Below are 26,799 nucleotides of genomic sequence, written 5' to 3'. Positions count from 1 at the left end.
TAAAACTAATTTATTATCTGGGGATTTCCCTCCACACCTTGTTGATCCACAAGATGAAACATTATTATTCTGTTACTCACGCTGCTTGAAAATGTATATATACAAGTGAAAGCTTTTGATTAACCTTACAGTGCAGGTTATGCCACCCCATGGTTTAGCTCTATCAGTCAGCATGAAGTCCACACACTGGCCACAGTGGGGCTGGCTGTGTTTACAGCTCCTGATGGTGGTGTGTTTGTCTCACGCCGAGGAGCCAGTGTGCAGGCAGATAGGAGACCCGGAGAACGCCCCGCTATCTAAACATGGGGACATCATTTTGGGGGGAATCTTCTATTTCCACAACAACTGGAACATCCGACAGGATACCTACATGCACAAACCTCTGCCACTGCAGTGCACCAGGTAAATTGCACCATTAAGTGCGAACAGTTGGTTCTAAAGTTTTATTTATGTTTTAAGGACAAAATGTTTGCAATGTAATATTTACAACTTTGCTCTTAGTTTAAATTTCAGAGGCTTCCAGTTTGCCCAGGCTATGCTTTTTGCCATCGACGAGATTAATAACAGTTCAGACCTGCTGCCAGGAATCTCTCTGGGTTATAAGCTCTATGACACCTGTGGCTCCATTGTGAGAAGTATAAAAGTTGCACTGGCCTTGATTAATGGGAATGAAGATGTGACTGCACCCTCTGAGGCACCGTGTACCAAACCTGCACAAGTACAGGCCATAATAGGTGAAACCTCTTCTTCTCCCACCAGGGCAATTGCAACTGTCATCGGACCATTTCATATCCCCATGGTGGGTAGGGTTGGTAAAAATGAATTTACGTAGTGTCTGTTGTTCAAAGCAAATGTGATACATTTATTCTAGTGATATTATTTCTTCTTCTGTTTAAGATCAGCTACTTTGCCACATGTGCTTGTCTCAGTGACAAAACTAAGTACCCATCCTTCCTCAGAACAATACCCAGTGACTACTACCAGAGCAGAGCCCTGGCACACTTGGTCAAGCACTTTGGCTGGACCTGGGTTGGAGCTATCAGAAGCAATGATGCTTACGGCAATGATGGCATGGCTACATTCATAGAAACCGCAGAGCAGCTTGGCATCTGTCTGGAGTATTTTGTAGCCTTCTTTAGAACAGATTCATCAGACAAAATAGAAAAGATAATTGACATTATCAAAGCTTCAACCTCCAAGGTGATTGTTGCATTCCTTTCCCACATGGATATGGATGTGCTGATACATGAGTTGTCCAAGCACAAACTGACTGGGTATCAGTGGGTAGGCAGTGAGGGATGGATATTTGATTCCCAAACTGCAGAAATGGATAGGTTACATATTCTGGATGGTGCCATCGGCCTTTCCATCCCCAAGGCACATGTCACTGGAATGAGGGAGTTCATTTGGACGTGAAGCCACTAAATTCATCCAGCAATGAAATGTTTACAGAGTTCTGGGAGGCATTATTTAGCTGTAAGTTCAAAAAGTCAGAATCATCAGCAGAGAACCAGAGACAATGTACTGGAGACGAAGACCTGACTGTACTCCTTAACAGCTTCACTGATATGTCTCTCATGCCTATATTCAATAATGTCTATAAAGGAGTGTATGCAGTGGCCCATGCACTTCACAGTATTCTCGGCTGCAACAAAACATGTGACAACAAGGTGCAGCTAAATCCATCCACGGTGAGCTTAGTACCACATTAGATTTAACTTAGAATGATGGTTTGACATCTGAAAAGTATATGGTTGTAACATGTTCTTGAGCCAATAGGCTTGAAAAACATTCGCTAATAAATAACTTAATTATGACCTATTTTCTTAGATTTTACAGCGCATAAAAAATATTCGCTTCAAAACAAAGGAGGGAGATGAAGTTTATTTCAATGAGAATGGAGATCCGGCTGCAAAGTATGAGATTATAAACTGGCAGCCGAGAGAAAATGGTGTCGTGGATTTTGTCACAGTCGGGCTTTATGATGCATCGTTACCTGCAGACAAACAGCTGAATCTGCACAATAAGTTTTTAATTTGGGCCCAGAAGTCAGAGCAGGTAAAGACACCGTCGTTCCTAATGACTATACACCGTGAACGTTATGTCTATCTGTCCATCGTGATATGTGTATTCAGTGATCAGTCAATAACTGATAAGCTTGTTAACATCGAAATGTTTCTGTCCATGCAGGTGCCTGTATCAGTTTGCAGTGAGAAGTGTCCCCAGGAACACGCAAGGTTCTCCAGAAAGGAAAGCCTGTCTGCTGCTATGACTGTATAAGATGTGCAGAGGGAGAAATAAGCAACGTTACAGGTTCAGTAATGTTTAACAGGAGCACTTGCCACAAAATGAGGTTGACAAAGTTAACTTTTAAAAAAGAACATAGCTTTTTATTCTAATTTCCAAAACATGGTTTGAATAGGGTGTATGAGTATGTGACAAATTACATATAATTATTAAACCATTAATAGTCATGCAATTGCATTTTCATACTGTTATTACTTCATTATCTGAAAATCATGTCTCAGATTCATGGTTGGAGTAGATTCGAACAATAATTATAATAATAATAAAAAATGCATGAGACAAATCTACTCAGACTGTCTAACATCCCTTTCAATGCAACTTTGCAGATTCTATCACCTGTGAAAGATGTCTCCCTGAATTCTGGTCAAATGAGAGAAGAGATGCCTGCATAAAGAAGGAGGCTGTGTTTCTGTCATATGGAGAAATTATGGGAGCTCTCCTCACAACTGCATCTTTATTTGGAACGTCCATGACTGTTATTGTGGCTTTCGTTTTTTTCAAATACAGGAAAACTCCTATTGTCAGGGCCAACAACTCAGAGCTGAGCTTCCTACTGCTCTTCTCCTTGACTCTGTGTTTCCTATGCTCTCTGACCTTCATCGGCCGGCCCTCTGAGTGGTCCTGCATGCTGAGACACACAGCGTTTGGCATCACCTTTGTCCTCTGCATGTCTTGTGTCTTAGGGAAAACAATGGTGGTGTTAATGGCCTTCAGAGCTACACTTCCAGGTAGTAATGTGATGAAATGGTTTGGGCCTACACAGCAGAGACTCAGTGTTCTGGGTTTCACTCTTATACAAGTTATCATATGTATCCTCTGGTTATCAATTTCTCCTCCTTTCCCATACAAGAATTTTAAGCAGTTCAAGAATAAAATCATCTTAGAGTGTGCTCTGGGCTCAGCTGTAGGTTTCTGGGCTGTTCTTGGGTATGTAGGACTTCTGGCCATGTTGTGTTTTATTTTTGCTTTTCTGGCTCGGAAACTTCCTGATAACTTCAACGAGGCCAAATTCATCACCTTCAGCATGCTGATATTCTGTGCAGTGTGGATCACTTTCATCCCAGCGTATGTCAGCTCTCCTGGGAAGTTCAGCGTTGCTGTGGAGATCTTTGCCATCCTGGCCTCCAGCTTTGGACTGCTAGTTTGCATTTTTTTCCCAAAATGTTACGTCATCTTATTGAAACCAGAGAAGAACACAAAGAAGAGTATGATGGGGAAGGGGGCACCAAAATGATTCTGAAAACATCGTGGTCATCATAATTTTCTTATATCAAGCCATACTCTCAAGTAATCACATATCCCATGTACTGTATATGTATTGTTTCCATATTTTCCAGCTGTCATTTAAGTTATGACAACTAATGGAAATGGCAGCATTTATTAAAATATGCATTCACTACTTAAAAGTGTGAATTTGTCAGGAGTAGTGCAATATCAGACGCTTCAACATGAGATTTGTTGTGCATTTCTGCCCAGGTAAATACAGTGGGCCCTATTGAGACATCATAAAATGTCCATAAGGTTCAAAATGGCATGAAAAAGGTTACATTGACTTGTGTGGACTCATCTAAATTAGCATGAAACAAATGTTCCATGAAAATGCAGTGCACATTTTTTAAATAGTGGAAGGCATTCATTCACTCCAAGTTTAGGAGAATTACGACGTGGTGCAGGTGAACTTTGACCCTAATGAAATCACAAAGTTAAGGAACACCATCAAGCAATTGCTTAAGTGACAGTAATCAGCTCTCTATTAAAGACCATCTTGTCAGATAAAGTCAAGCCTTAATATGTCCGAGGCCTAAAATGTGGCTTAAGCTGTTACAGAAACTGATTGGTTCAACGCTCAGAGATCGTCAAGCTGAAGTTATTACACATAATGAAGCCACTTTGGGGTGCCTAAATATATTTTTGTCTTCTTATTTCTTATTTTATTATTTAAAACTGATTGAATGTATTTTTTTACTTAAATATGGGAGTTGGGAGAGGTAACAGACCAAGTATGGTGCAATGGCTACTGCATATCTCAGAAACTGGGCTTCTTCTATTATCCTGTCATCTGCATAATGTGACTAAAGAGGACCAGACATGCTATTTTTTTTATTTTATTTTATCAGTACTGTGGCAATCGAAAAAAAATCCACAGGTAGAAGGATAGGTCCTCAGACACTGGCTAGATGTTGTTACATTAGCTGAACCAACACATTGTGGCTTACATTTATACAACATATACATGCTTAAAGTGCAGTCTGCTCTCTTTCAAGTGTGTGAGCAGAAAGATCTTATCCAACGTGTAGGAAGTGCAACCATTTTTATTCACATAAATATACTCTGATATATGAATGTTTTCCTATATAAATGGCTCTTGTTATTAATATGATTTATTAATGTGTTGTCAAGACTCTTTTGCATGTAAAGACTGCCTGAAGTCTACAACCCATCGGTATCACCTAGAATGCACTTTTGAATCTCATTTGTGATGGTTTGCGAGGCCTTAACCATCTGTATCTTAAATTGCCCCCTGGCGACAAATAAAGTGTTCTGAATGAATCGTTTTTGTTCTCAGAATTTATTAACCTGTTGATCAGTTAAGACGTAATGGTCCCCCCCTGCAGCGTGTGGCTGGTTACGGTGATTAAGTCAAAAACGCTGGCACTGCCACAGCGAGGCAAATGGAGGCACAGAGGGGCATTAACAAGTCTTCCTCCAGTTTGGGTGTCAGAAGCTGAGACACAGCACTTTAGGCGGAAATTGGTTATGTAACTGAAACTATAATATGTTCACATTAATAATAATTTAAGCCATCTAATAAAAACTACAAGTAAAATCATGAATTACATTCATGAGGGCTCCAATGTCTAGTGGCAGAGGCAGAATGCTAAGCTGTCGTCCGATGTATATAGGTTGTGCACACTGTTGTATGCTAGGTTACAGATAATGAGTCACTGTATTGGCCAAAATAACTAACAAACCAAAGACTCAATTCCACACTCAAACCCACACAAAACAATATAACCCATAATACTGCATGTATCGAAATAATAAACATTATGCTTTTGCAGCATAATGTCCTCGGTTACTCTTCCCAAATATAAGTTTTACAATACACAATTTTGTACAAAGTCCTGCAATAGACTGGTGATCTGGCGACCCTCCAGAGGAAGCGGCTACAGAAAATGAATGAATGAGTAATACACAAATGAATGCACAATCCTTTGCAATTGCTTACTGATTTCCCCTCAATTAATAGTCAACAAACTTTTAATGAAATAATCAAGGACCTGTCCAGGGTGTACCCCGCCTCTCGCCCGATGACAGACTGGGATAGGCTCCAGTAACCCCCGCGACCCTAGTGAGGATAAGAGGTAGTAGGAGATGAGACGAGATGAGACGAGATGAGACGAGACAAGACGAGACGAGATGAGATGAGATGAGATGAGATGAGATGAGATGAGATGAGATGAGATGAGATGAGATGAGATGAGATGAGATGAGATAATCAAGTCGACAAAGGTTGAAAGAAGGTATTAAATCAGTTTTACCAAACTATAAAACAAAGTGTGCTCAGTGGAACACACTGGAATCAACTTAATGGTGCAGGTTAGTTTACAGGGAATTTAGCAAGATTTATCTCTCTCTCTCTCTCTCTCTCTCTCTCTCTCTCTCTCTCTCTCTCTCTCTCTATATATATATATATATATATATATATATTTTATAATGATCCAAATATTTTTGGTGAAAGTGTGATTTTCTCCACTTTAAATCATCAACCTTAATCTTTATTTGCTTTCTTTATTCATTGTAATGATATCAAGCATTGGTTAAATTTTAAAATAAGTTCACCTTAAAACTAATTTATTATCTGGGGATTTCCCTCCACACCTTGTTGATCCACAAGATGAAACATTATTATTCTGTTACTCACGCTGCTTGAAAATGTATATATACAAGTGAAAGCTTTTGATTAACCTTACAGTGCAGGTTATGCCACCCCATGGTTTAGCTCTATCAGTCAGCATGAAGTCCACACACTGGCCACAGTGGGGCTGGCTGTGTTTACAGCTCCTGATGGTGGTGTGTTTGTCTCACGCCGAGGAGCCAGTGTGCAGACAGATAGGAGACCCGGAGAACGCCCCGCTATCTAAACATGGGGACATCATTTTGGGGGGAATCTTCTATTTCCACAACAACTGGAACATCCGACAGGATACCTACATGCACAAACCTCTGCCACTGCAGTGCACCAGGTAAATTGCACCATTAAGTGCGAACAGTTGGTTCTAAAGTTTTATTTATGTTTTAAGGACAAAATGTTTGCAATGTAATATTTACAACTTTGCTCTTAGTTTAAATTTCAGAGGCTTCCAGTTTGCCCAGGCTATGCTTTTTGCCATCGACGAGATTAATAACAGTTCAGACCTGCTGCCAGGAATCTCTCTGGGTTATAAGCTCTATGACACCTGTGGCTCCATTGTGAGAAGTATAAAAGTTGCACTGGCTTGATTAATGGGAATGAAGATGTGACTGCACCCTCTGAGGCACCGTGTACCAAACCTGCACAAGTACAGGCCATAATAGGTGAAACCTCTTCTTCTCCCACCAGGGCAATTGCAACTGTCATCGGACCATTTCATATCCCCATGGTGGGTAGGGTTGGTAAAAATGAATTTACGTAGTGTCTGTTGTTCAAAGCAAATGTGATACATTTATTCTAGTGATATTATTTCTTCTTCTGTTTAAGATCAGCTACTTTGCCACATGTGCTTGTCTCAGTGACAAAACTAAGTACCCATCCTTCCTCAGAACAATACCCAGTGACTACTACCAGAGCAGAGCCCTGGCACACTTGGTCAAGCACTTTGGCTGGACCTGGGTTGGAGCTATCAGAAGCAATGATGCTTACGGCAATGATGGCATGGCTACATTCATAGAAACCGCAGAGCAGCTTGGCATCTGTCTGGAGTATTTTGTAGCCTTCTTTAGAACAGATTCATCAGACAAAATAGAAAAGATAATTGACATTATTAAAGCTTCAACCTCCAAGGTGATTGTTGCATTCCTTTCCCACATGGATATGGATGTGCTGATACATGAGTTGTCCAAGCACAAACTGACTGGGTACCAGTGGGTAGGCAGTGAGGGATGGATATTTGATTCCCAAACTGCAGAAATGGATAGGTTACATATTCTGGATGGTGCCATCGGCCTTTCCATCCCCAAGGCACATGTCACTGGAATGAGGGAGTTCATTTTGGACGTGAAGCCACTAAATTCATCCAGCAATGAAATGTTTACAGAGTTCTGGGAGGCATTATTTAGCTGTAAGTTCAAAAAGTCAGAATCATCAGCAGAGAACCAGAGACAATGTACTGGAGACGAAGACCTGACTGTACTCCTTAACAGCTTCACTGATATGTCTCTCATGCCTATATTCAATAATGTCTATAAAGGAGTGTATGCAGTGGCCCATGCACTTCACAGTATTCTCGGCTGCAACAAAACATGTGACAACAAGGTGCAGCTAAATCCATCCACGGTGAGCTTAGTACCACATTAGATTTAACTTAGAATGATGGTTTGACATCTGAAAAGTATATGGTTGTAACATGTTTTTGAGCCAATAGGCTTGAAAAACATTCGCTAATAAATAACTTAATTATGACCTATTTTCTTAGATTTTACAGCGCATAAAAAATATTCGCTTCAAAACAAAGGAGGGAGATGAAGTTTATTTCAATGAGAATGGAGATCCGGCTGCAAAGTATGAGATTATAAACTGGCAGCCGAGAGAAAATGGTGTCGTGGATTTTGTCACAGTCGGGCTTTATGATGCATCGTTACCTGCAGACAAACAGCTGAATCTGCACAATAAGTTTTTAATTTGGGCCCAGAAGTCAGAGCAGGTAAAGACACCGTCATTCCTAATGACTATACACCGTGAACGTTATGTCTATCTGTCCATCGTGATATGTGTATTCAGTGATCAGTCAATAACTGATAAGCTTGTTAACATCGAAATGTTTCTGTCCATGCAGGTGCCTGTATCAGTTTGCAGTGAGAAGTGTCCCCCAGGAACACGCAAGGTTCTCCAGAAAGGAAAGCCTGTCTGCTGCTATGACTGTATAAGATGTGCAGAGGGAGAAATAAGCAACGTTACAGGTTCAGTAATGTTTAACAGGAGCACTTGCCACAAAATGAGGTTGACAAAGTTAACTTTTAAAAAAGAACATAGCTTTTATATCTAATTTCCAAAACATGGTTTGAATAGGGTGTATGAGTATGTGACAAATTACATATAATTATTAAACCATTAATAGTCATGCAATTGCATTTTCATACTGTTATTACTTCATTATCTGAAAATCATGTCTCAGATTCATGGTTGGAGTAGATTCGAACAATAATTATAATAATAATAAAAAATGCATGAGACAAATCTACTCAGACTGTCTAACATCCCTTTCAATGCAACTTTGCAGATTCTATCACCTGTGAAAGATGTCTCCCTGAATTCTGGTCAAATGAGAGAAGAGATGCCTGCATAAAGAAGGAGGCTGTGTTTCTGTCATATGGAGAAATTATGGGAGCTCTCCTCACAACTGCATCTTTATTTGGAACGTCCATGACTGTTATTGTGGCTTTCGTTTTTTTCAAATACAGGAAAACTCCTATTGTCAGGGCCAACAACTCAGAGCTGAGCTTCCTACTGCTCTTCTCCTTGACTCTGTGTTTCCTATGCTCTCTGACCTTCATCGGCCGGCCCTCTGAGTGGTCCTGCATGCTTAGACACACAGCGTTTGGCATCACCTTTGTCCTCTGCATGTCTTGTGTCTTAGGGAAAACAATGGTGGTGTTAATGGCCTTCAGAGCTACACTTCCAGGTAGTAATGTGATGAAATGGTTTGGGCCTACACAGCAGAGACTCAGTGTTCTGGGTTTCACTCTTATACAAGTTATCATATGTATCCTCTGGTTATCAATTTCTCCTCCTTTCCCATACAAGAATTTTAAGCAGTTCAAGGATAAAATCATCTTAGAGTGTGCTCTGGGCTCAGCTGTAGGTTTCTGGGCTGTTCTTGGGTATGTAGGACTTCTGGCCATGTTGTGTTTTATTTTTGCTTTTCTGGCTCGGAAACTTCCTGATAACTTCAACGAGGCCAAATTCATCACCTTCAGCATGCTGATATTCTGTGCAGTGTGGATCACTTTCATCCCAGCGTATGTCAGCTCTCCTGGGAAGTTCAGCGTTGCTGTGGAGATCTTTGCCATCCTGGCCTCCAGCTTTGGACTGCTAGTTTGCATTTTTTTCCCAAAATGTTACGTCATCTTATTGAAACCAGAGAAGAACACAAAGAAGAGTATGATGGGGAAGGGGGCACCAAAATGATTCTGAAAACATCGTGGTCATCATAATTTTCTTATATCAAGCCATACTCTCAAGTAATCACATATCCCATGTACTGCATATGTATTGTTTCCATATTTTCCAGCTGTCATTTAAGTTATGACAACTAATGGAAATGGCAGCATTTATTAAAATATGCATTCACTACTTAAAAGTGTGAATTTGTCAGGAGTAGTGCAATATCAGACGCTTCAACATGAGATTTGTTGTGCATTTCTGCCCAGGTAAATACAGTGGACCCTATTGAGACATCATAAAATGTCCATAAGGTTCAAAATTTTATGGCATGAAAAAGGTTACATTGACTTGTGTGGACTCATCTAAATTAGCATGAAACAAATGTTCCATGAAAATGCAGTGCACATTTTTTAAATAGTGGAAGGCATTCATTCACTCCAAGTTTAGGAGAATTACGACGTGGTGCAGGTGAACTTTGACCCTAATGAAATCACAAAGTTAAGGAACACCATCAAGCAATTGCTTAAGTGACAGTAATCAGCTTCTATTAAAGACCATCTTGTCAGATAAAGTCAAGCCTTAATATGTCCGAGGCCTAAAATGTGGCTTAAGCTGTTACAGAAACTGATTGGTTCAACGCTCAGAGATCGTCAAGCTGAAGTTATTACACATAATGAAGCCACTTTGGGGTGCCTAAATATATTTTTGTCTTCTTATTTCTTATTTTATTATTTAAAACTGATTGAATGTATTTTTTTACTTAAATATGGGAGTTGGGAGAGGTAACAGACCAAGTATGGTGCAATGGCTACTGCATATCTCACAAACTGGGCTTCTTCTATTATCCTGTCATCTGCATAATGTGACTAAAGAGGACCAGACATGCTATTTTTTTTATTTTATTTTATCAGTACTGTGGCAATCGAAAAAAAAAATCCACAGGTAGAAGGATAGGTCCTCAGACACTGGCTAGATGTTGTTACATTAGCTGAACCAACACATTGTGGCTTACATTTATACAACATATACATGCTTAAAGTGCAGTCTGCTCTCTTTCAAGTGTGTGAGCAGAAAGATCTTATCCAACGTGTAGGAAGTGCAACCATTTTTATTCACATAAATATACTCTGACATATGAATGGTTTCCTATATAAATGGCTCTTGTGATTAATATGATTTATTAATGTGTTGTCAAGACTCTTTTTAAAGACTGCCTGAAGTCTACAACCCATCGGTATCACCTAGAATGCACTTTTGAACTCATTTGTGATGGTTTGCGAGACCTTAACCATCTGTATCTTAAATTGCCCCCTGGCGACAAATAAAGTGTTCTGAATGAATCGTTTTTTTTTTTCTCAGAATTTATTAACCTGTTGATCAGTTAAGAAGTAATGGTCCCCCCTGCAGCGTGTGGCTGGTTACGGTGATTAAGTCAAAAACGCTGGCACTGCCACAGCGAGGCAAATGGAGGCACAGAGGGGCATTAACAAGTCTTCCTCCAGTTTGGGTGTCAGAAGCTGAGACACAGCACTTTAGGCGGAAATTGGTTATGTAACTGAAACTCTAATATGTTCACATTAATAATAATTTAAGTCATCTAATAAAAACTGCAAGTAAAATCGTGAATAACATTCATGAGGACTGAAATGTCCAGTGGCATAATAGTCAGCAAACTTTTAATGAAATAATCAAGGCCTCTTCCCCATTGACAGACTGGGATAGGCTCCAGTAACCCCCACGACCATAGTAAGGATAAGAGGTAGTAGGAGATGAGATGAGATAATCAAGTCAACAAAGGTTGAAAGAAGGTATTAAATCAGTTTTACCAAACTATAAAACAAAGTGTGCTCACCATTTTTCCTTTTGAGCTATGCACACTGGAATCAACTTAATGGTGCAGGTTAGTTTACAGGGCAATATATTAGCAATATATATATATATATGTATATATATTTTATAATGATCCAAATATTTTTGGTGAAAGTGTGATTTTCTCCACTTTAAATCATCAACCTTAATCTTTATTTGCTTTCTTTATTCATGGTAATGATATCAAGCATTGGTTAAATTTTAAAATAAGTTCACCTTAAAACTAATTTATTATCTGGGGATTTCCCTCCCCACCTTGTTGATCCACAAGATGAAACATTATTATTCTGTTACTCACGCTGCTTGAAAATGTATATATACAAGTGAAAGCTTTTGATTAACCTTACAGTGCAGGTTATGCCACCCCATGGTTTACCTCTATCAGTCAGCATGAAGTCCACACACTGGCCACAGTGGGGCTGGCTGTGTTTACAGCTCCTAATGGTGGTGTGTTTGTCTCACGGCGAGGAGCCAGTGTGCAGACAGATAGGAGACCCGGAGAACGCCCCGCTATCTAAACATGGGGACATCGTTTTGGGGGGAATCTTTTCTTTCCACAACAACTGGAACATCCGACAGGATACCTACATGCACAAACCTCTGCCACTGCAGTGCACCAGGTAAATTGCACCATTAAGTGCGAGCAATTGGTTGTAAAGTTTTATTTATGTTTTAAGGACAAAATGTTTGAAATGTAATATTTACAACTTTGCTTCTAGTTTAAATTTCAGAGGCTTCCAGTTTGCCCAGGCTATGCTTTTTGCCATCGACGAGATTAATAATGGTTCAGACCTGCTGCCAGGAATCTCTCTGGGTTATAAGCTCTATGACACCTGTGGCTCCATTGTCAGAAGTATAAAAGTTGCACTTGCCTTGATTAATGGGAATGAAGATGTGACTGCACCCTCTGAGGCACCGTGTACCAAACCTGCACAAGTACAGGCCATTATAGGAGAAACCTCTTCCTCTCCCAGCAGGGCAATTGCAACTGTCATCGGACCATTTCATATCCCGCTGGTGGGTAGGGTTGGTAAAAATGAATTTACGTAGTGTCTGTTGTTCAAAGCAAATGTGATACATTTATTCTAGTGATATTATTTCTTCTTCTTTTTAAGATCAGCTACTTTGCCACATGTGCTTGTCTCAGTGACAAAACTAAGTACCCATCCTTCCTCAGAACAATACCCAGTGACTACTACCAGAGCAGAGCCCTGGCACACTTGGTCAAGCACTTTGGCTGGACCTGGGTTGGAGCTATCAGAAGCAATGATGCTTATGGCAATGATGGCATGGCTACATTCATAGAAACCGCAGAGCAGCTTGGCATCTGTCTGGAGTATTCTGTATCTTTCTTTAGAACGGATCCAGCGGACAGAATACAACAGATAGTTGACATAATCAAACTGTCAACTTCCAAGGTGATTGTCACATTCCTCTCTCCGAAGGATTTGACTGTGCTGATACATGCATTGTCCAACCAAAACATAACGGGATATCAGTGGGTAGGTACTGAGGCCTGGATCTTTGATTCAAATACGGCTGCAATGGATGATGCTCACATCCTGGATGGTGCCATCGGCCTTTCCATCCCCAAAGCACACGTCACTGGAATGAGAGAGTTCATTTTGGATGTGAAGCCACTAAATTCATCCAGCAATGAAATGTTTACAGAGTTCTGGGAGGCACTATTTACCTGCAAGTTCAAACAGTCAGAATCACCAGGAGAGAATCAGAGACAATGTACTGGAGACGAAGACCTGACCAGAGTCCATAACAGCTTCACTGATATGTCTCTCATGCCTATATTCAACAATGTCTATAAAGGAGTGTATGCAGTGGCCCATGCACTTCACAGTATTCTCGGCTGCAACAAAACATGTAACAACAACATTGTGCTAAATCCATCCACCGTGAGTTTAGTACCACATTAGATTTAACTTAAGTGACATTAACTTAGAATGATGGTTTGACATCTGAAAAGTATATGGTTGTAACATGTTCTTGAGCCAATAGGCTTGAAAAACATTCGCGAATAAATAACTTAATTATGACCTATTTTCTTAGATTTTACAGCGCATAAAAAATATTCGCTTCAAAACAAAGGAGGGAGATGAAGTTTATTTCAATGAGAATGGAGATCCGGCTGCAAAGTATGAAATTATAAACTGGCAGCCGAGAGAAAATGGTGTCGTGGATTTTGTCACAGTCGGGCTTTATGATGCATCGTTACCTACAGACAAACAGCTGAATCTGCACAATAAGTTTTTAATTTGGGCCCAGAACTCAGAGCAGGTAAAGACACCATTGTTCCTAATTACTATACACCGTGAACGTTATGTCTATCTGATATGTGATATCTGATATGTATTCAGTGCACCATAACTGATAAGCTTGTTAATGTCAAAATGGTTTTGTCCATGCAGGTGCCTGTATCAGTTTGCAGTGAGAAGTGTCCCCCAGGAACACGCAAGGTTCTCCAGAAAGGAAAGCCTGTCTGCTGCTATGACTGTATAAGATGTGCAGAGGGAGAAATAAGCAACGTTACAGGTTCAGTAATGTTTAACAGGAGCACTTGCCACAAAATGAGGTTGACAAAGTTAACTTTTAAAAAAGAACATAGCTTTTTATTCTAATTTCCAAAACATGGTTTGAATAGGGTGTATGAGTATGTGACAAATTACATATAATTATTAAACCATTAATAGTCATGCAATTGCATTTTCATACTGTTATTACTTCATTATCTGAAAATCATGTCTCAGATTCATGGTTGGAGTAGATTTAAACAACAACAACAATAATAATAATAATAATAAATGCATGAGACAAATCTACTCAGACTGTCTAACATCCCTTTCAATGCAACTTTGCAGATTCTATCACCTGTGAAAGATGTCTCCCTGAATTCTGGTCAAATGAGAGAAGAAATGCCTGCATAAAGAAGGAGGCTGTGTTTCTGTCATATGAAGAAATTATGGGAGCTCTGCTCACAACTGCATCTTTATTTGGAACATCCATGACTGTTATTGTGGCTTTCGTTTTTTTCAAATACAGGAAAACTCCTATTGTCAGGGCCAATAACTCAGAGCTGAGCTTCCTACTGCTCTTCTCCTTGACTCTGTGTTTCCTGTGCTCTCTGACCTTCATCGGCCGGCCCTCTGAGTGGTCCTGCATGCTTAGACACACAGCGTTTGGCATCACCTTTGTCCTCTGCATCTCTTGTGTCTTGGGGAAAACAATGGTGGTGTTAATGGCCTTCAGGGCTACACTTCCAGGTAATAATGTGATGAAATGGTTTGGGCCTACACAGCAGAGACTCAGTGTTCTGGCTTTCACTCTTATACAAGTTATCATATGTATCCTCTGGTTATCAATATCTCCTCCTTTTCCGTTCAAGAATCTTAAGCAGTTCAAGGATAAAATCATCTTAGAGTGTGCTCTGGGCTCAACTGTAGGTTTCTGGGCTGTTCTTGGGTACATAGCACTTCTGGCCATGTTATGTTTTATTTTTGCTTTTCTGGCTCGGAAACTTCCTGATAACTTCAACGAGGCCAAATTCATTACCTTCAGCATGCTGATATTCTGTGCAGTGTGGATCACTTTTATCCCAGCGTATGTCAGCTCCCCTGGGAAGTTCAGCGTTGCTGTGGAGATCTTTGCCATCCTGGCCTCCAGCTTTGGACTGCTAGTTTGCATTTTCTTCCCAAAATGTTATGTCATCTTATTGAAACCAGAGAAGAACACAAAGAAGAGTATGATGGGGAAGGGGGCACCTAAATAACAATAGTAATAATAATGGCTTCATAATTTTCACACAATAATGTGTCAAATGCATGCATATCAATACCAATAGTCAAGATGCTTTATAGAGCTCAGAGCCTGTAACCCCCGGGGGAAAGCACTGAGACTATGGAGGAAACCTTGAAAAAGAAATGGATAATGTGATGGACGTTAGAGAGAAAAATGAGGGAGGAGGAACAGAAAAGAAGAAGGGGTGCATGGTGAATGTGTCCATTGTACAAACAAGAGTAAATGATACTAGGTGATGTGCGTTGCTTGTAACGTGGGAGGTTGATAATGAACAAAAAGAGTGGATACAGCCAAAGTTCAAAGTATTAACTGTAGAAACGCTTTGTGGGTAAACGGCGTGCTCATGATGTTATCGTTATTAGAATGATCGAGAGCACAGAGCCAGAAAACCATGTTAGTCTCACTAGGAGTTAAATAAAAGGTGTGTAGACAGTGTTTCAATATATAAGATATAATAGGTAGATCATTAGGGGGGAAACATTGGTGGAGAAAGGACAACAGATGAGACACATACAGCTCTTAAGATGAGGCAAAGCATTATACTGCACTATTGTATGTGTTACAGTAGAGAGGTGTTATAGATACTCACAATGACCTCTATTCGGACATTTAAACTATATAAGTAAAATTATCTTAACTTGTGTAGAAACATCTAAACTAACATGTTCTCCTTAAACAAATACGCATGTTTTCAGTGTTTAGACAAGTTGACAAAGTTGACTGAGACATGCATGTGGACAGGCAAGACAAAAGAGCAACAAGAGCAGCTCTGATAGCTTCTCTTCTTCATAGTTGTTGTAGATGGAATCATGCATTCTGAAGAAACTATGATGAATTTATTAAAATGATAGTGAAATCACAGAAGTGGACGTTAATACATAGATGTCTGTTGTCTCAACATTATATTATAATATCTATCTCTGCAGGACATAGACAGCATAACCTATGCGCATAGCCTACGCTGGTGTGAGTCATTTATACTTTACAGTTACAGCGTCAACCAAACACTAGTTGGCGCTGTGTCTTGTTTGAGAGTTGCGATAATTTTTCCAACTTCAAGTTTTACTTTCTCAATAAACTGTGGAGCAAGCATTGTATGCCTGAGAGGAGCTAGCTAGCTAGACAGCTAGATAGGTAGATAGATAGATTTTGTCTTTGATTCATGAAGATGAAGCAATGTTTAACATGGTTGAGCGAGATGAGGCATTTGCACAAACATGTTAACAACCCAACCTCAAAAATAATGTTCTTCAATTGTCTTGGTGTCTGAAGAGAAGCAAAATGTGGATACACAGCTACAAAGGATTTAATTAGGACTATGGCAGTACAAATAAACTAGACATGACATTGATCTAGTGGCTTTCTGGTCTTTATTCTGCTTTCTACTCATGGGAAATGGCGGCATCATGTAGTTGTGACAGGAGTCAAAGAAGGTCGTCATAAATGACATTACTAATGGGGTCAGGGTGTCTGAAATGTCCCGCGTATTTATAGACAGATTACCTTCAACCTATCAGTCTATTATGGTAGAAGTGCATGCTATAGAATACTGCTGTAATTTTTATGTGCTTTTGTGCCAAAATTAACCCACCTGAAGGGGACACCATTCCTACTGTATTAGCCCATGTACATAGTAGCAGTATTTACTCAGTCTTAGTATATTAAAGCATGCACATTGATGTCCACACGAGAGTGTGAATGAAAACCTGCTTGACTGATAGCAAAATTGTTGGTTAAAATTTCGCCTACATAAATTTTCAGTTTTAAATTCCATTTTCAAAATGTGAAAACAATGATAAGTCAATCCCCTAAGGAGTTATAGGTGGTTCATGGTTCTAGTCCAACTTGACACTGTAAGTATGGTGATACAGACCCTAATGGCGTAGCCAGAAATGTAAGTATGTCTTGCTGGGACTCAGACCGCAAGAACTGTGGTTGGTCTGCTTGGTAGTAGCGTATCCCCATGTTATGACACAGCGCCAACTAGTGTTTTGGTGGTGTTGGTAAAGAGCCAGCCAGACTGACGAGCGTAAAAATGGCTCTCACCGGCGTAAGCTACGTGTGTAGGTTACACGTCCCCATCCTTGTCCCCACCCTTGGATAGCTCTTTGCGAGGTCCTATTTTCGGTAAAAAATTGGCTCCCAAGTGGCCAAAATAAATCTTACTGTATTTGAAGTGATTCAGTTGGTTTACTGATGCTAAATTCTTCTCTAAGAAGTGGATGAATAATTCAATAACTTTATATACATTGACCTACATCTTCCTTTATTTTCCACGTTATTATTCACTGCCTGTTGTTGTGCGTTTATTTATTTATTTTTATGGGCTGACTTAAATAAAGTGATCTTACAATTACTTTTCTACTTGGGCATGCCCCTCCTCCTTGCCCCACCTTGTTGATCCACAAAGATGAAACATCACTGTTCTATTACGTATGCTGCTCCAAAATGTATATACATATATAAACTCCTGCAAGCTTTTAATCAGCCATACGGGTACATGAGGTGCCACCCAGTGGTTTATCTCTATCAGACAGCATGTTGTCCACACAGAGGTGGCCACAACAAGGTTGGGCACTTTTACAGCTTGTGTTGGTGGTGTCTGTGTCTCATGCTGAGGAGCCAGCATGCAGGCAAATAGGGGACCCTGAGATCCCTCAGCTATCCAAGGATGGGGACATTGTATTGGGGGCAATCTTCTCTTTCCACACCAGCTGGAAAAACCGAGAGGAAACATACATGCACAAACCCCTGCCACTGGAATGCACCAGGTAAATTACACTGATTACAGAAAATTGTCAAACTGATGACTGAAATAAGAAATATTCCCTTTTGCGTCGCTTTGGTTTCTGTTTCAAGTACAACTTGTTGTATTGACATATTTATACTTTAAGGACAAAATGTTTGCAATGTAATATTTACAACTTTGCTCTTAGTTTAAATTTCAGAGACTTCCAGTTTGCCCAGGCTATGCTTTTTGCCATTGAAGAAATTAATAACAGATCAGACCTGCTGCCAGGAATCTCTCTGGGTTACAAACTCTATGACACGTGTGGTTCCATTGCCAGAAGTGTAAAAGTTGCACTGGCTTTGATTAATGGTAACGAAATTGTTTCTGCACCCTCAGAAGCACCATGTACTAAACCTGCAGAAGTACAGGCCATAATAGGAGAAACCTCTTCTTCTCCTAGCAGGGCAATTGCAACTGTCATCGGACCATTTAATATCCCTCTGGTAGGTATAACTAGTAGTAATTTGCGGAGATAATATGTACTTTTTCGTGCAAATGTCATTGCATGAACATTCAGTTTAACACCTTAGTCTTTTTTCCTTTCAGATCAGTCACTTTGCCACATGTGCTTGTCTCAGTGACAAAACTAAGTACCCATCTTTCCTCAGAACAATACCCAGTGACTACTACCAGAGCAGAGCCCTGGCACATTTGGTCAAGCACCTTGGCTGGACCTGGGTTGGAGCTATCAGAACTAATGATGATTATGGGAATAACGGCATGGCTACATTCATACAAACTGCACAGCAGCTTGGCATCTGTCTGGAGTATTCTGTAGCTTTCTTTAGAACAGATCCTGAAGAGAAAATAAGAGGTATAATTGACATTATAAAGGTTTCAACCTCCAAGGTGATTGTTGCATTTCTCTCCCCCATGGACTTGAATTTGCTGTTACATGAGTTCTCCTACCACAACTTGTCTGGGTACCAGTGGGTAGGTACCGAGGGATGGATATTTGATTCAGAAATTGCAGCACTGGATAAGCACCACATACTGGATGGTGCCATCGGCCTTTCCATCCCCAAAGCACACGTCACTGGAATGAAAGAGTTCATTTTGGATGTGAAGCCACTAAATTCATCGAGTAATGAAATGTTTGTTGGGTTCTGGGAGGCATTATTTAGCTGCAAGTTCAAACAGTCAGAATTACCAGGAGAGAATCAGAGACGATGTACTGGAGATGAAGATCTGACTGGAGTCCTTAACAGCTTCACTGATATGTCTCTCATGCCTATATTCAACAATGTCTATAAAGGAGTGTATGCAGTGGCCCATGCACTTCACAGTATTCTCAGCTGTAATCAAACATGCAATAACAAGGTGCAACTAGATCCATTCACGGTGAGCTCCTTCCCAATTTAAATAGTATTTTTTCTTCGTAAGTCATATTTACTTTTAAAGTGGTTGAAGATTCCTTTGCCATCTATTTCTAACTTTCTTAAGTCAGTGGTTATGACAAAATATTAACTGAGATTATTATGCCTATCCTCTAAGATTTTACAGCACATAAAAAATATTCGCTTCAAAACAAAGGAGGAAGAGGAAGTTTATTTTAATGAGAATGGAGATCCAGCTGCAAAGTATGAGATCATAAACTGGCAGCCGAGAGAAAATAACATTGTTGATTTTGTCACAGTCGGTCTTCATGATTTGTCCTTACCTGCACACAAACAGCTGAATCTGCACACAAAATCTATAATCTGGGCTCGAAACTCAGTGCAGGTAAAGAGTACTTTACTTATATATTACTTTGTCATCTCATTTGTACTTAATACATCTAGATTAATAATAGAGGCCGGTTAAAACAATATTGTTTATCCATAGTAATTTTGTCCATGCAGGTGCCTGTGTCAGTTTGCAGTGAGAAGTGTCCCCCAGGAACACACAAGGTTCTCCAGAAAGGAAAACCTGTCTGCTGCTATGACTGTATAAGATGTGCAGAGGGAGAAATAAGCAACGTTACAGGTTTTGTAATATTTAATGCAAACTCTTGAGCTCAACTACCTCACAGAAGAAAGTTGTCATTGTGACTTGGCAGTGTGAAATAACTGATTTTTGTACTGTAATTTCCAAAGCAGGGAATGAGCTGTTCGGGGGATTAGGGCAGGTTTTTCATCACAAGTATATCAATGTATAATTGTTCGATTCCAGATGTAGGGAAAATATAAGACAAAAAAAATTATATACAATATACAGGAAGGTATAAATATATATATAATGTTTACAATGCAGACACATGCCAATATTTTTTTATTATTGTTTCCAACTGAAGGGAAAATTTAAAATTTGCAACCATTTTCATATACAGTCCCCTATTAAAAGGGACTCAATTGGAAAAATAAACCCAATAAGAAATAAAATGTTGACTTTTATATATACTCCATTAAGGAGCCTTTGCAAGAACCAATGACCACTCCTCCATTGTGATGCTTTGCCAGGCCTTTCACAGAAGCTGTGTTCAGCCTTTGTTAGTTTGGCCGACAGTATATCTTTACACTTCAGTATTCAGCTGGCTTCAGTAGACGGTTACGGCCCAGTTATTTAACTTGACTGAAGCGGTCTTTCTTTAGCATGTGAAGTATTGTGAGAGCATCCACAACCCACTATTTTCTCAGTACATGTCCAGGCCTTGTTAATCTGTTTCTTTGCTTGCTCCTAATATTCTTACTATCCTACTGATGGATTTTTGCATCAAAACGCCCTGTTACATTTGCATTGAGAACTTCTTTGTGCACATGTCTCAGGTTGATAGCATCACTGTACAAAAGCTACTGCCACCTTTGAACCCAAGGCCTTCTGACCTGTTAAGTTGGTGAATAAATAATAAAGTCATATCATAAGTCACATCACAAGACTCACCTTCTACTCACTTGTCCAATCACATTTCAGCCCCAGAAAATAGTGGACTTGGTATAATAAAGGTTGTAATTCCTATATCATTCCTCTAATGGAACTTAAGACTTAAGACTGTAGTGCAACTTAAGACCATATGCATTGTGTAGTGACAGAGCTAAAATAATGTGAAATGTGTGACGTGAAACAGCAAGTGTGACTGAATGAGGCAAATCTACGCAGGATGTCTAATGTCTAATTCAATGCTTCTTTGCAGATTCTATCACCTGTGAAAGATGTCTCCCTGAATTCTGGTCAAATGAGAGAAGAGATGCCTGCATAAAGAAAGAGGCTGTGTTTCTGTCATATGAAGAAATTATGGGGGCTCTCCTCACTACTGCATCTTTATTTGGAACGTGCATGACTGCTATTGTGGCATTCATTTTTTTCAGATACAGAAAATCTCCATTAGTGAGAGCCAACAACTCAGAGCTGAGCTTCCTGCTGCTCTTCTCCTTGACTCTGTGTTTCCTCTGCTCTCTGACCTTCATCGGTCGGCCCTCTGAGTGGTCCTGCATGCTGCGACACACAGCTTTTGGCATCACCTTTGTCCTCTGCATCTCTTGTGTATTAGGGAAAACAATGGTGGTGTTAATGGCCTTCAGGGCTACACTTCCAGGTAGTAATGTGATGAAATGGTTTGGGCCTACACAGCAGAGACTCAGTGTTCTGGCTTTCACTCTTATACAAGTTATCATATGTATCCTCTGGTTATCAATTTCTCCTCCTTTCCCATACAAGAATTTTAAGCAGTTCAAGGATAAAATCATCTTAGAGTGTGCTCTGGGCTCAACTGTAGGTTTCTGGGCTGTTCTTGGGTACGTAGGACTTCTGGCCATATTTTGTTTTATTTTTGCTTTTCTGGCTCGGAAACTTCCTGATAACTTCAACGAGGCCAAATTCATCACCTTCAGCATGCTGATATTCTGTGCAGTGTGGATCACTTTCATTCCAGCTTACGTCAGCTCTCCTGGGAAGTTCAGTGTTGCCGTGGAGATATTCGCCATCCTGGCCTCCAGTTTCGGGCTTCTGTTTTGTATTTTCATCCCAAAATGTTATGTCATCTTACTGAAACCAGAGAAGAACACAAAGAAGCATATGATGGGGAAGGGGGCACCAATGTAATTTAGAAAACTGGAAGACATACGGTGATAATTTTATGTCATCATGATATCAAAAGTATGTACAATTAAAATATTGATCTGTTTTGTACTGTTTTTTGTGACATACCATGTGGCAAAGCACATTTATACTCTACAAGACAACTGACAACTGTAATTAAGTCATATAAACGTGCAAGTCTCAGTTTTAAGTTACATAATAATACAACTGTACTGAACGAATAAAAACACACTTTCCCAGAGAAAAACATTGTTGACTTCATTTGTTTGTTTTGCTCTCCTGAGAACGAGTTCAGCCATGACAACTTCCCTCCCTGTTGCTGAGTGCGTATAAAGCCGCGTCGTGAGACGTGGAGTCGATTGGCCTTTGCCTCGAGAGCAGAACAGAGCAGGGCCATGTCATTAATAAAGCTGCTCCTCCTGGTTCTACTAATGGGGAAGGGGGATTCTGTGTGCCGACTGCAAGGCACGGTACAACCACCAGAACTAACCCAGGATGGTGACCTCGTTATCGGAGGCATTTTTTCATTTCGCACAGGGCAGGATTACGTAACTAACTCATTTCAGACAATGCCAGAGTTGAGAAAATGCAAAAAGTATGTATTTCAAGGCCTGTCACATATTGCACTGTGTGTATTTTTTCTGTTTGGACATGTGTTAATTTGTTCTGTTCTGTTTCACCACAAAGCTTCAATTTTAGAGAATTCAAATTTGCTCAAACAATGATCTTCGCTATAAATGAGATAAACAAAGACCCTGAAATGCTGTCTAATGTTAAACTTGGCTACAAGATTTATGATAACTGTGGAACCATGGACATACTGAGAGCTGCACTGGCACTGGTGAGCGGACAAAAGGGAGAAATCAGGGACGACAACTGCACTAGAACTGAGGCAGTTCAAGCTATCCTGGGGCATTCAGGGTCAAGACCAACAATTGCTTTTGCAGAGGTTGTGGGGAGGTTTCAAGTACCTGTGGTAAGTCATTTAACACTGTGTTAAGTGTGTAGCTGAATATCAACAGTCATGTTCTTCAAAATTGTCGTCATTTCCAGCCTGATGTTTGTATATTTCCTCCCAGATCAGTCATTTTGCCACATGTGCTTGTCTGAGCAACAGGAAGCAGTATCCCACTTTTTTCCGAACTATTCCCAGCGACTACTACCAGAGCAGAGCCCTGGCAAAGCTGGTCAAGCACTTTGGCTGGACCTGGATTGGGGCTGTAGCTGTGGACAACGAATACGGACTCAACGGCATAGCAGCGTTCATCCAGGCTGCACAAGAGTACGGCATATGTGTTGAGTATTCCGAAGCATTTTCATCGTCAGATCCACCCGACAGGCTACAGCGAATAACAGAGGTTATTAAGCGTTCCACTTCAAGAGTGGTCATGGCTTTCATGTCCCACAGAGAAATCAAGTTGCTTGCTTCTGAGCTGCACAAACAGAACACTACGGGACTTCAGTGGGTCGGCAGCGACGCCTGGATCACGGATCACTCTCTGACTGACAGCGAGGGACACGGCATCCTTGTGGGCTCGTTAGGCTTCACCGTGGCCAAGGCTGAGATCCGCGGGCTGGAGGAGCACCTGAGGCAGCTCCACCCGTCACAGTTTCCCGGCAGCCAGTTTGTCAGGGATTTCTGGGAAGACGTGTTTGACTGCTCTCTGAATGACAGCACGGACACACGGAGGCAGCCATGCAGTGGCTCCGAGAGCTTGCGGGATATTGAATCACAGTTCACTGATGTGTCTGAACTCAGGTTCACTAATAACGTGTATAAGTCGGTTTACGCCGTGGCTCATGCTCTTGACAGCCTGATTAAATGCGAGCCTGGCAGACCGGCCTTTTCTAACGGGAGCTGTGCCGACCTCAAACACGTTCTACCGTGGCAGGTGAGACGCTGCCAGTTAATTGTGACAGAACGGTAACAGCTGGAATCTGTCTAACCCCTGTATAATTTCCTCCTAGGTCTTGCACTATCTCAGTAATGTAAATTTCACCACTGAAGAAGGAGAAAGAGTCTATTTTAACAGCGAAGGAGATTCACCAGCGAGATATGAACTTGTTAATTTGCAAATTACAAAAAGAGGGACCATGGAAGGAGAAACGGTTGGCCTTTATGATGCTTCTTTTCCAGACAGTCATCAGTTTATCATGAACAACATCCCAGTTACTTGGGCTAATGGGGTCACTGAGGTTTGAATTTCTGTGTACTGAGACATGATGACAAAATGTTAATTTCATTTACTACAACAAATTGCAGCCCCTGATCTTTGTGTGTGCAGGAGGTGCCAGTGTCAGTCTGCAGTGAGAAATGTCTCCCAGGGACTCATAAGGCACTCCAGAAGGGAAAGCCAGTCTGCTGTTATGACTGCATACCATGCCCCGCAGGCGAGATCAGTAACGTAACAGGTGAATGAACGACAAAACAAAACAGAAAAACTGTTTTATTCTATCAGTCATAATTCTTTGCTTTGTTTTTCGTTTTGCAGATTCAATACACTGCATGAAATGTCCACTGGAGTACTGGTCCAACGAACGGAGAGACGCTTGCGTCCCCAAAGCAGTAGAATTCCTGGCATACGATGAAATTCTTGGAACGCTCTTGGTGTTTTTTTCATTGCTGGGAGCTTTTCTCACGCTGACCGTCACACTAGTGTTCTACTGCCACATAGAAACCCCACTGGTGCGGGCCAACAACTCGGAGCTGAGCTTCCTGCTGCTCTTCTCCTTGACTCTGTGTTTCCTGTGCTCTCTGACTTTCATCGGCCGGCCCTCTGAGTGGTCCTGCATGCTGAGACACACAGCGTTTGGCATCACCTTTGTCCTCTGCATTTCGTGCGTCTTGGGGAAAACACTAGTGGTGTTAATGGCCTTCAGGGCTACACTTCCAGGCAGTAATGTGATGAAATGGTTTGGGCCTGCCCAGCAGAGACTCAGCGTGCTGTGTTTCACTCTGATACAGGTTTTGATTTGCGTACTTTGGCTCACGATAAACCCTCCTTTTCCCTTAATGAATTTGCTTCTGTATAAAGACAGAATCATCTTACAGTGTAATCTTGGAGCAGCTGCAGGTTTCTGTGCCGTTCTGGGATACATAGGATGTCTGGCGGTGTTGTGTTTTATTTTTGCTTTTCTGGCTCGAAAGCTGCCTGATAATTTCAACGAAGCTAAGTTCATCACCTTCAGCATGTTGATATTCTGTGCAGTGTGGATCGCCTTCATTCCAGCGTACGTCAGCTCTCCTGGGAAGTTCACTGTAGCTGTGGAGATCTTTGCTATCTTGGCCTCCAGCTACGGGCTACTCTTCTGCATTTTTCTACCAAAGTGTTTCATAATCTTGTTTAGGCCAGAACAAAACACTAAAAGACACATAATGGGTAAAACATCTAATAATGATATACGTTATTAGCGTTGTGGAAGTACCTGTGACTGAACTGTTATCTGTGCCCATGTTTTTTTTCTATTAATGTATATGATTATGTTGCAGTGAATAAATCATCAGTTGCATGTTGCTATATTATTCCAGTCATGTGTCCATTCATAACTATGCAGACAAATTAATGATAGGAATTCACCATGAAACTAGCTACAGAGACTCTGAAAACAATATGTGTGTCTCTGCTTCTTTGATACATCAGCCACAACGTTAAAACCACTGACAGGAGAAGTCAATAACATTGACTATCCCGCAACAATTCAATGTTCTGCTGGGAAACATTTAGTCCCGGCGTTCATGTGGCTGTTACGTAGATATGAACCACCCACCTAGATGAGACCAGACACCCCTAAAATGGTTTAGGAACAACTCAAAAAAACATGAAAAACAGCAGCAAAAGGTGTTGACCTGGCCTCCAAATTCACTAGATCCCAAACTGATCAATTATGTCGTGAGACACCACAGGACACCCTCAGAAGGCCCATGTTAGGGCATAGAGCATATTAGCATATTAGTCACATTTATAATGTACAAAAACTGTAGGATTAAAAAAAAAAAATGATTTAAACTACAATTTAAAAAGTGGTACCCGCTAAAAAAAAATCAGTATTGGTATGAAGTACTCACACATTTCTATGAACACTTGGAAGAGATATCTGACCCTATCATTATTCCTCCTCCCTGTGGCCGTCACAAGATACTGCAGAGTGGTTAAACTGCAAAAAGCACTGACAGAGGCCCAATTATAAAATGCCATGCAATTCTATCCAGACTATGCAGAATAAGTGTTTCAGCTATGAAGCCTTAATTTGATGATATCCACTTCTGTCTTTGCCCGTTTAATGCCCATCTTTAGACATCACAAACAAGAAAAAGATTTAATTGCTTTCTCTAACATTAGTTGCCCAACCTTTTCATATACCTGCCGCTCAACTTTCATGCATCATCAGCCAACATGAATCTGAAAATTAAAGCGCAACAGTAAGTACGGGGAGTCCTGTGGGGGATTTTAGTTTTTACTTTGACATTTTTAAAGCATTTTTGCAGTTGGCTTATAATAACCGGTGCAGATTGTGCAAGTTTTTGATCTAATTCTGTGCCTACTCATAGCTAAAACTTCCTCAAAGTACTAAATCATTCTCCATAGTTTCTGAAAAAAAAATTGTTTATGAGTTTAAGAGTTGTTTTGAAGAAAGGGAAAGTTTA

At 40.6% G+C, this 26,799-nt stretch overlaps 3 protein-coding genes and 2 pseudogenes across 3 annotated transcripts; all 5 read left to right on the top strand.

Moving 5' to 3' along the window:
- Window positions 1-250: 250 nt before the first annotated feature.
- Window positions 251-3,541, top strand: LOC125012992 (annotated as a pseudogene).
- Window positions 3,542-5,984: 2,443 nt separating this feature from the next.
- Window positions 5,985-9,694, top strand: LOC125012991 (annotated as a pseudogene).
- Window positions 9,695-12,112: 2,418 nt separating this feature from the next.
- On the top strand, window positions 12,113-15,320 carry LOC125013559 (extracellular calcium-sensing receptor-like). The gene is made up of 6 exons (XM_047594343.1): window positions 12,113-12,159; window positions 12,259-12,556; window positions 12,655-13,449; window positions 13,604-13,831; window positions 13,963-14,086; window positions 14,413-15,320. The coding sequence occupies exons 1-6, from the start codon at window positions 12,128-12,130 to the stop codon at window positions 15,318-15,320; spliced, it is 2,385 nt and encodes a 794-aa protein (XP_047450299.1). The 5' UTR covers window positions 12,113-12,127.
- A 2,753-nt stretch (window positions 15,321-18,073) lies between these two features.
- Window positions 18,074-22,290, top strand: LOC125013576 (extracellular calcium-sensing receptor-like). Its single transcript, XM_047594362.1, has 6 exons — window positions 18,074-18,120; window positions 18,286-18,583; window positions 18,687-19,481; window positions 19,635-19,862; window positions 19,982-20,105; window positions 21,250-22,290. Exons 1-6 carry the CDS (start codon window positions 18,089-18,091, stop codon window positions 22,155-22,157), a joined length of 2,385 nt encoding a protein of 794 aa, XP_047450318.1. The 5' UTR covers window positions 18,074-18,088; the 3' UTR covers window positions 22,158-22,290.
- Window positions 22,291-22,614: 324 nt separating this feature from the next.
- LOC125013534 (extracellular calcium-sensing receptor-like) lies at window positions 22,615-25,576 on the top strand. Its single transcript, XM_047594307.1, has 6 exons — window positions 22,615-22,749; window positions 22,842-23,130; window positions 23,234-24,046; window positions 24,123-24,350; window positions 24,440-24,566; window positions 24,647-25,576. Exons 1-6 carry the CDS (start codon window positions 22,724-22,726, stop codon window positions 25,564-25,566), a joined length of 2,403 nt encoding a protein of 800 aa, XP_047450263.1. The 5' UTR covers window positions 22,615-22,723; the 3' UTR covers window positions 25,567-25,576.
- Window positions 25,577-26,799: the final 1,223 nt, after the last annotated feature.

This window comes from Mugil cephalus, chromosome 9, assembly GCF_022458985.1.
Source record: "Mugil cephalus isolate CIBA_MC_2020 chromosome 9, CIBA_Mcephalus_1.1, whole genome shotgun sequence".
In the NCBI taxonomy this organism is placed as follows: domain Eukaryota; kingdom Metazoa; phylum Chordata; class Actinopteri; order Mugiliformes; family Mugilidae; genus Mugil; species Mugil cephalus.
Note: the sequence above shows the minus strand (reverse complement) of the source record. Positions and strands in the feature narration are given on the sequence as shown.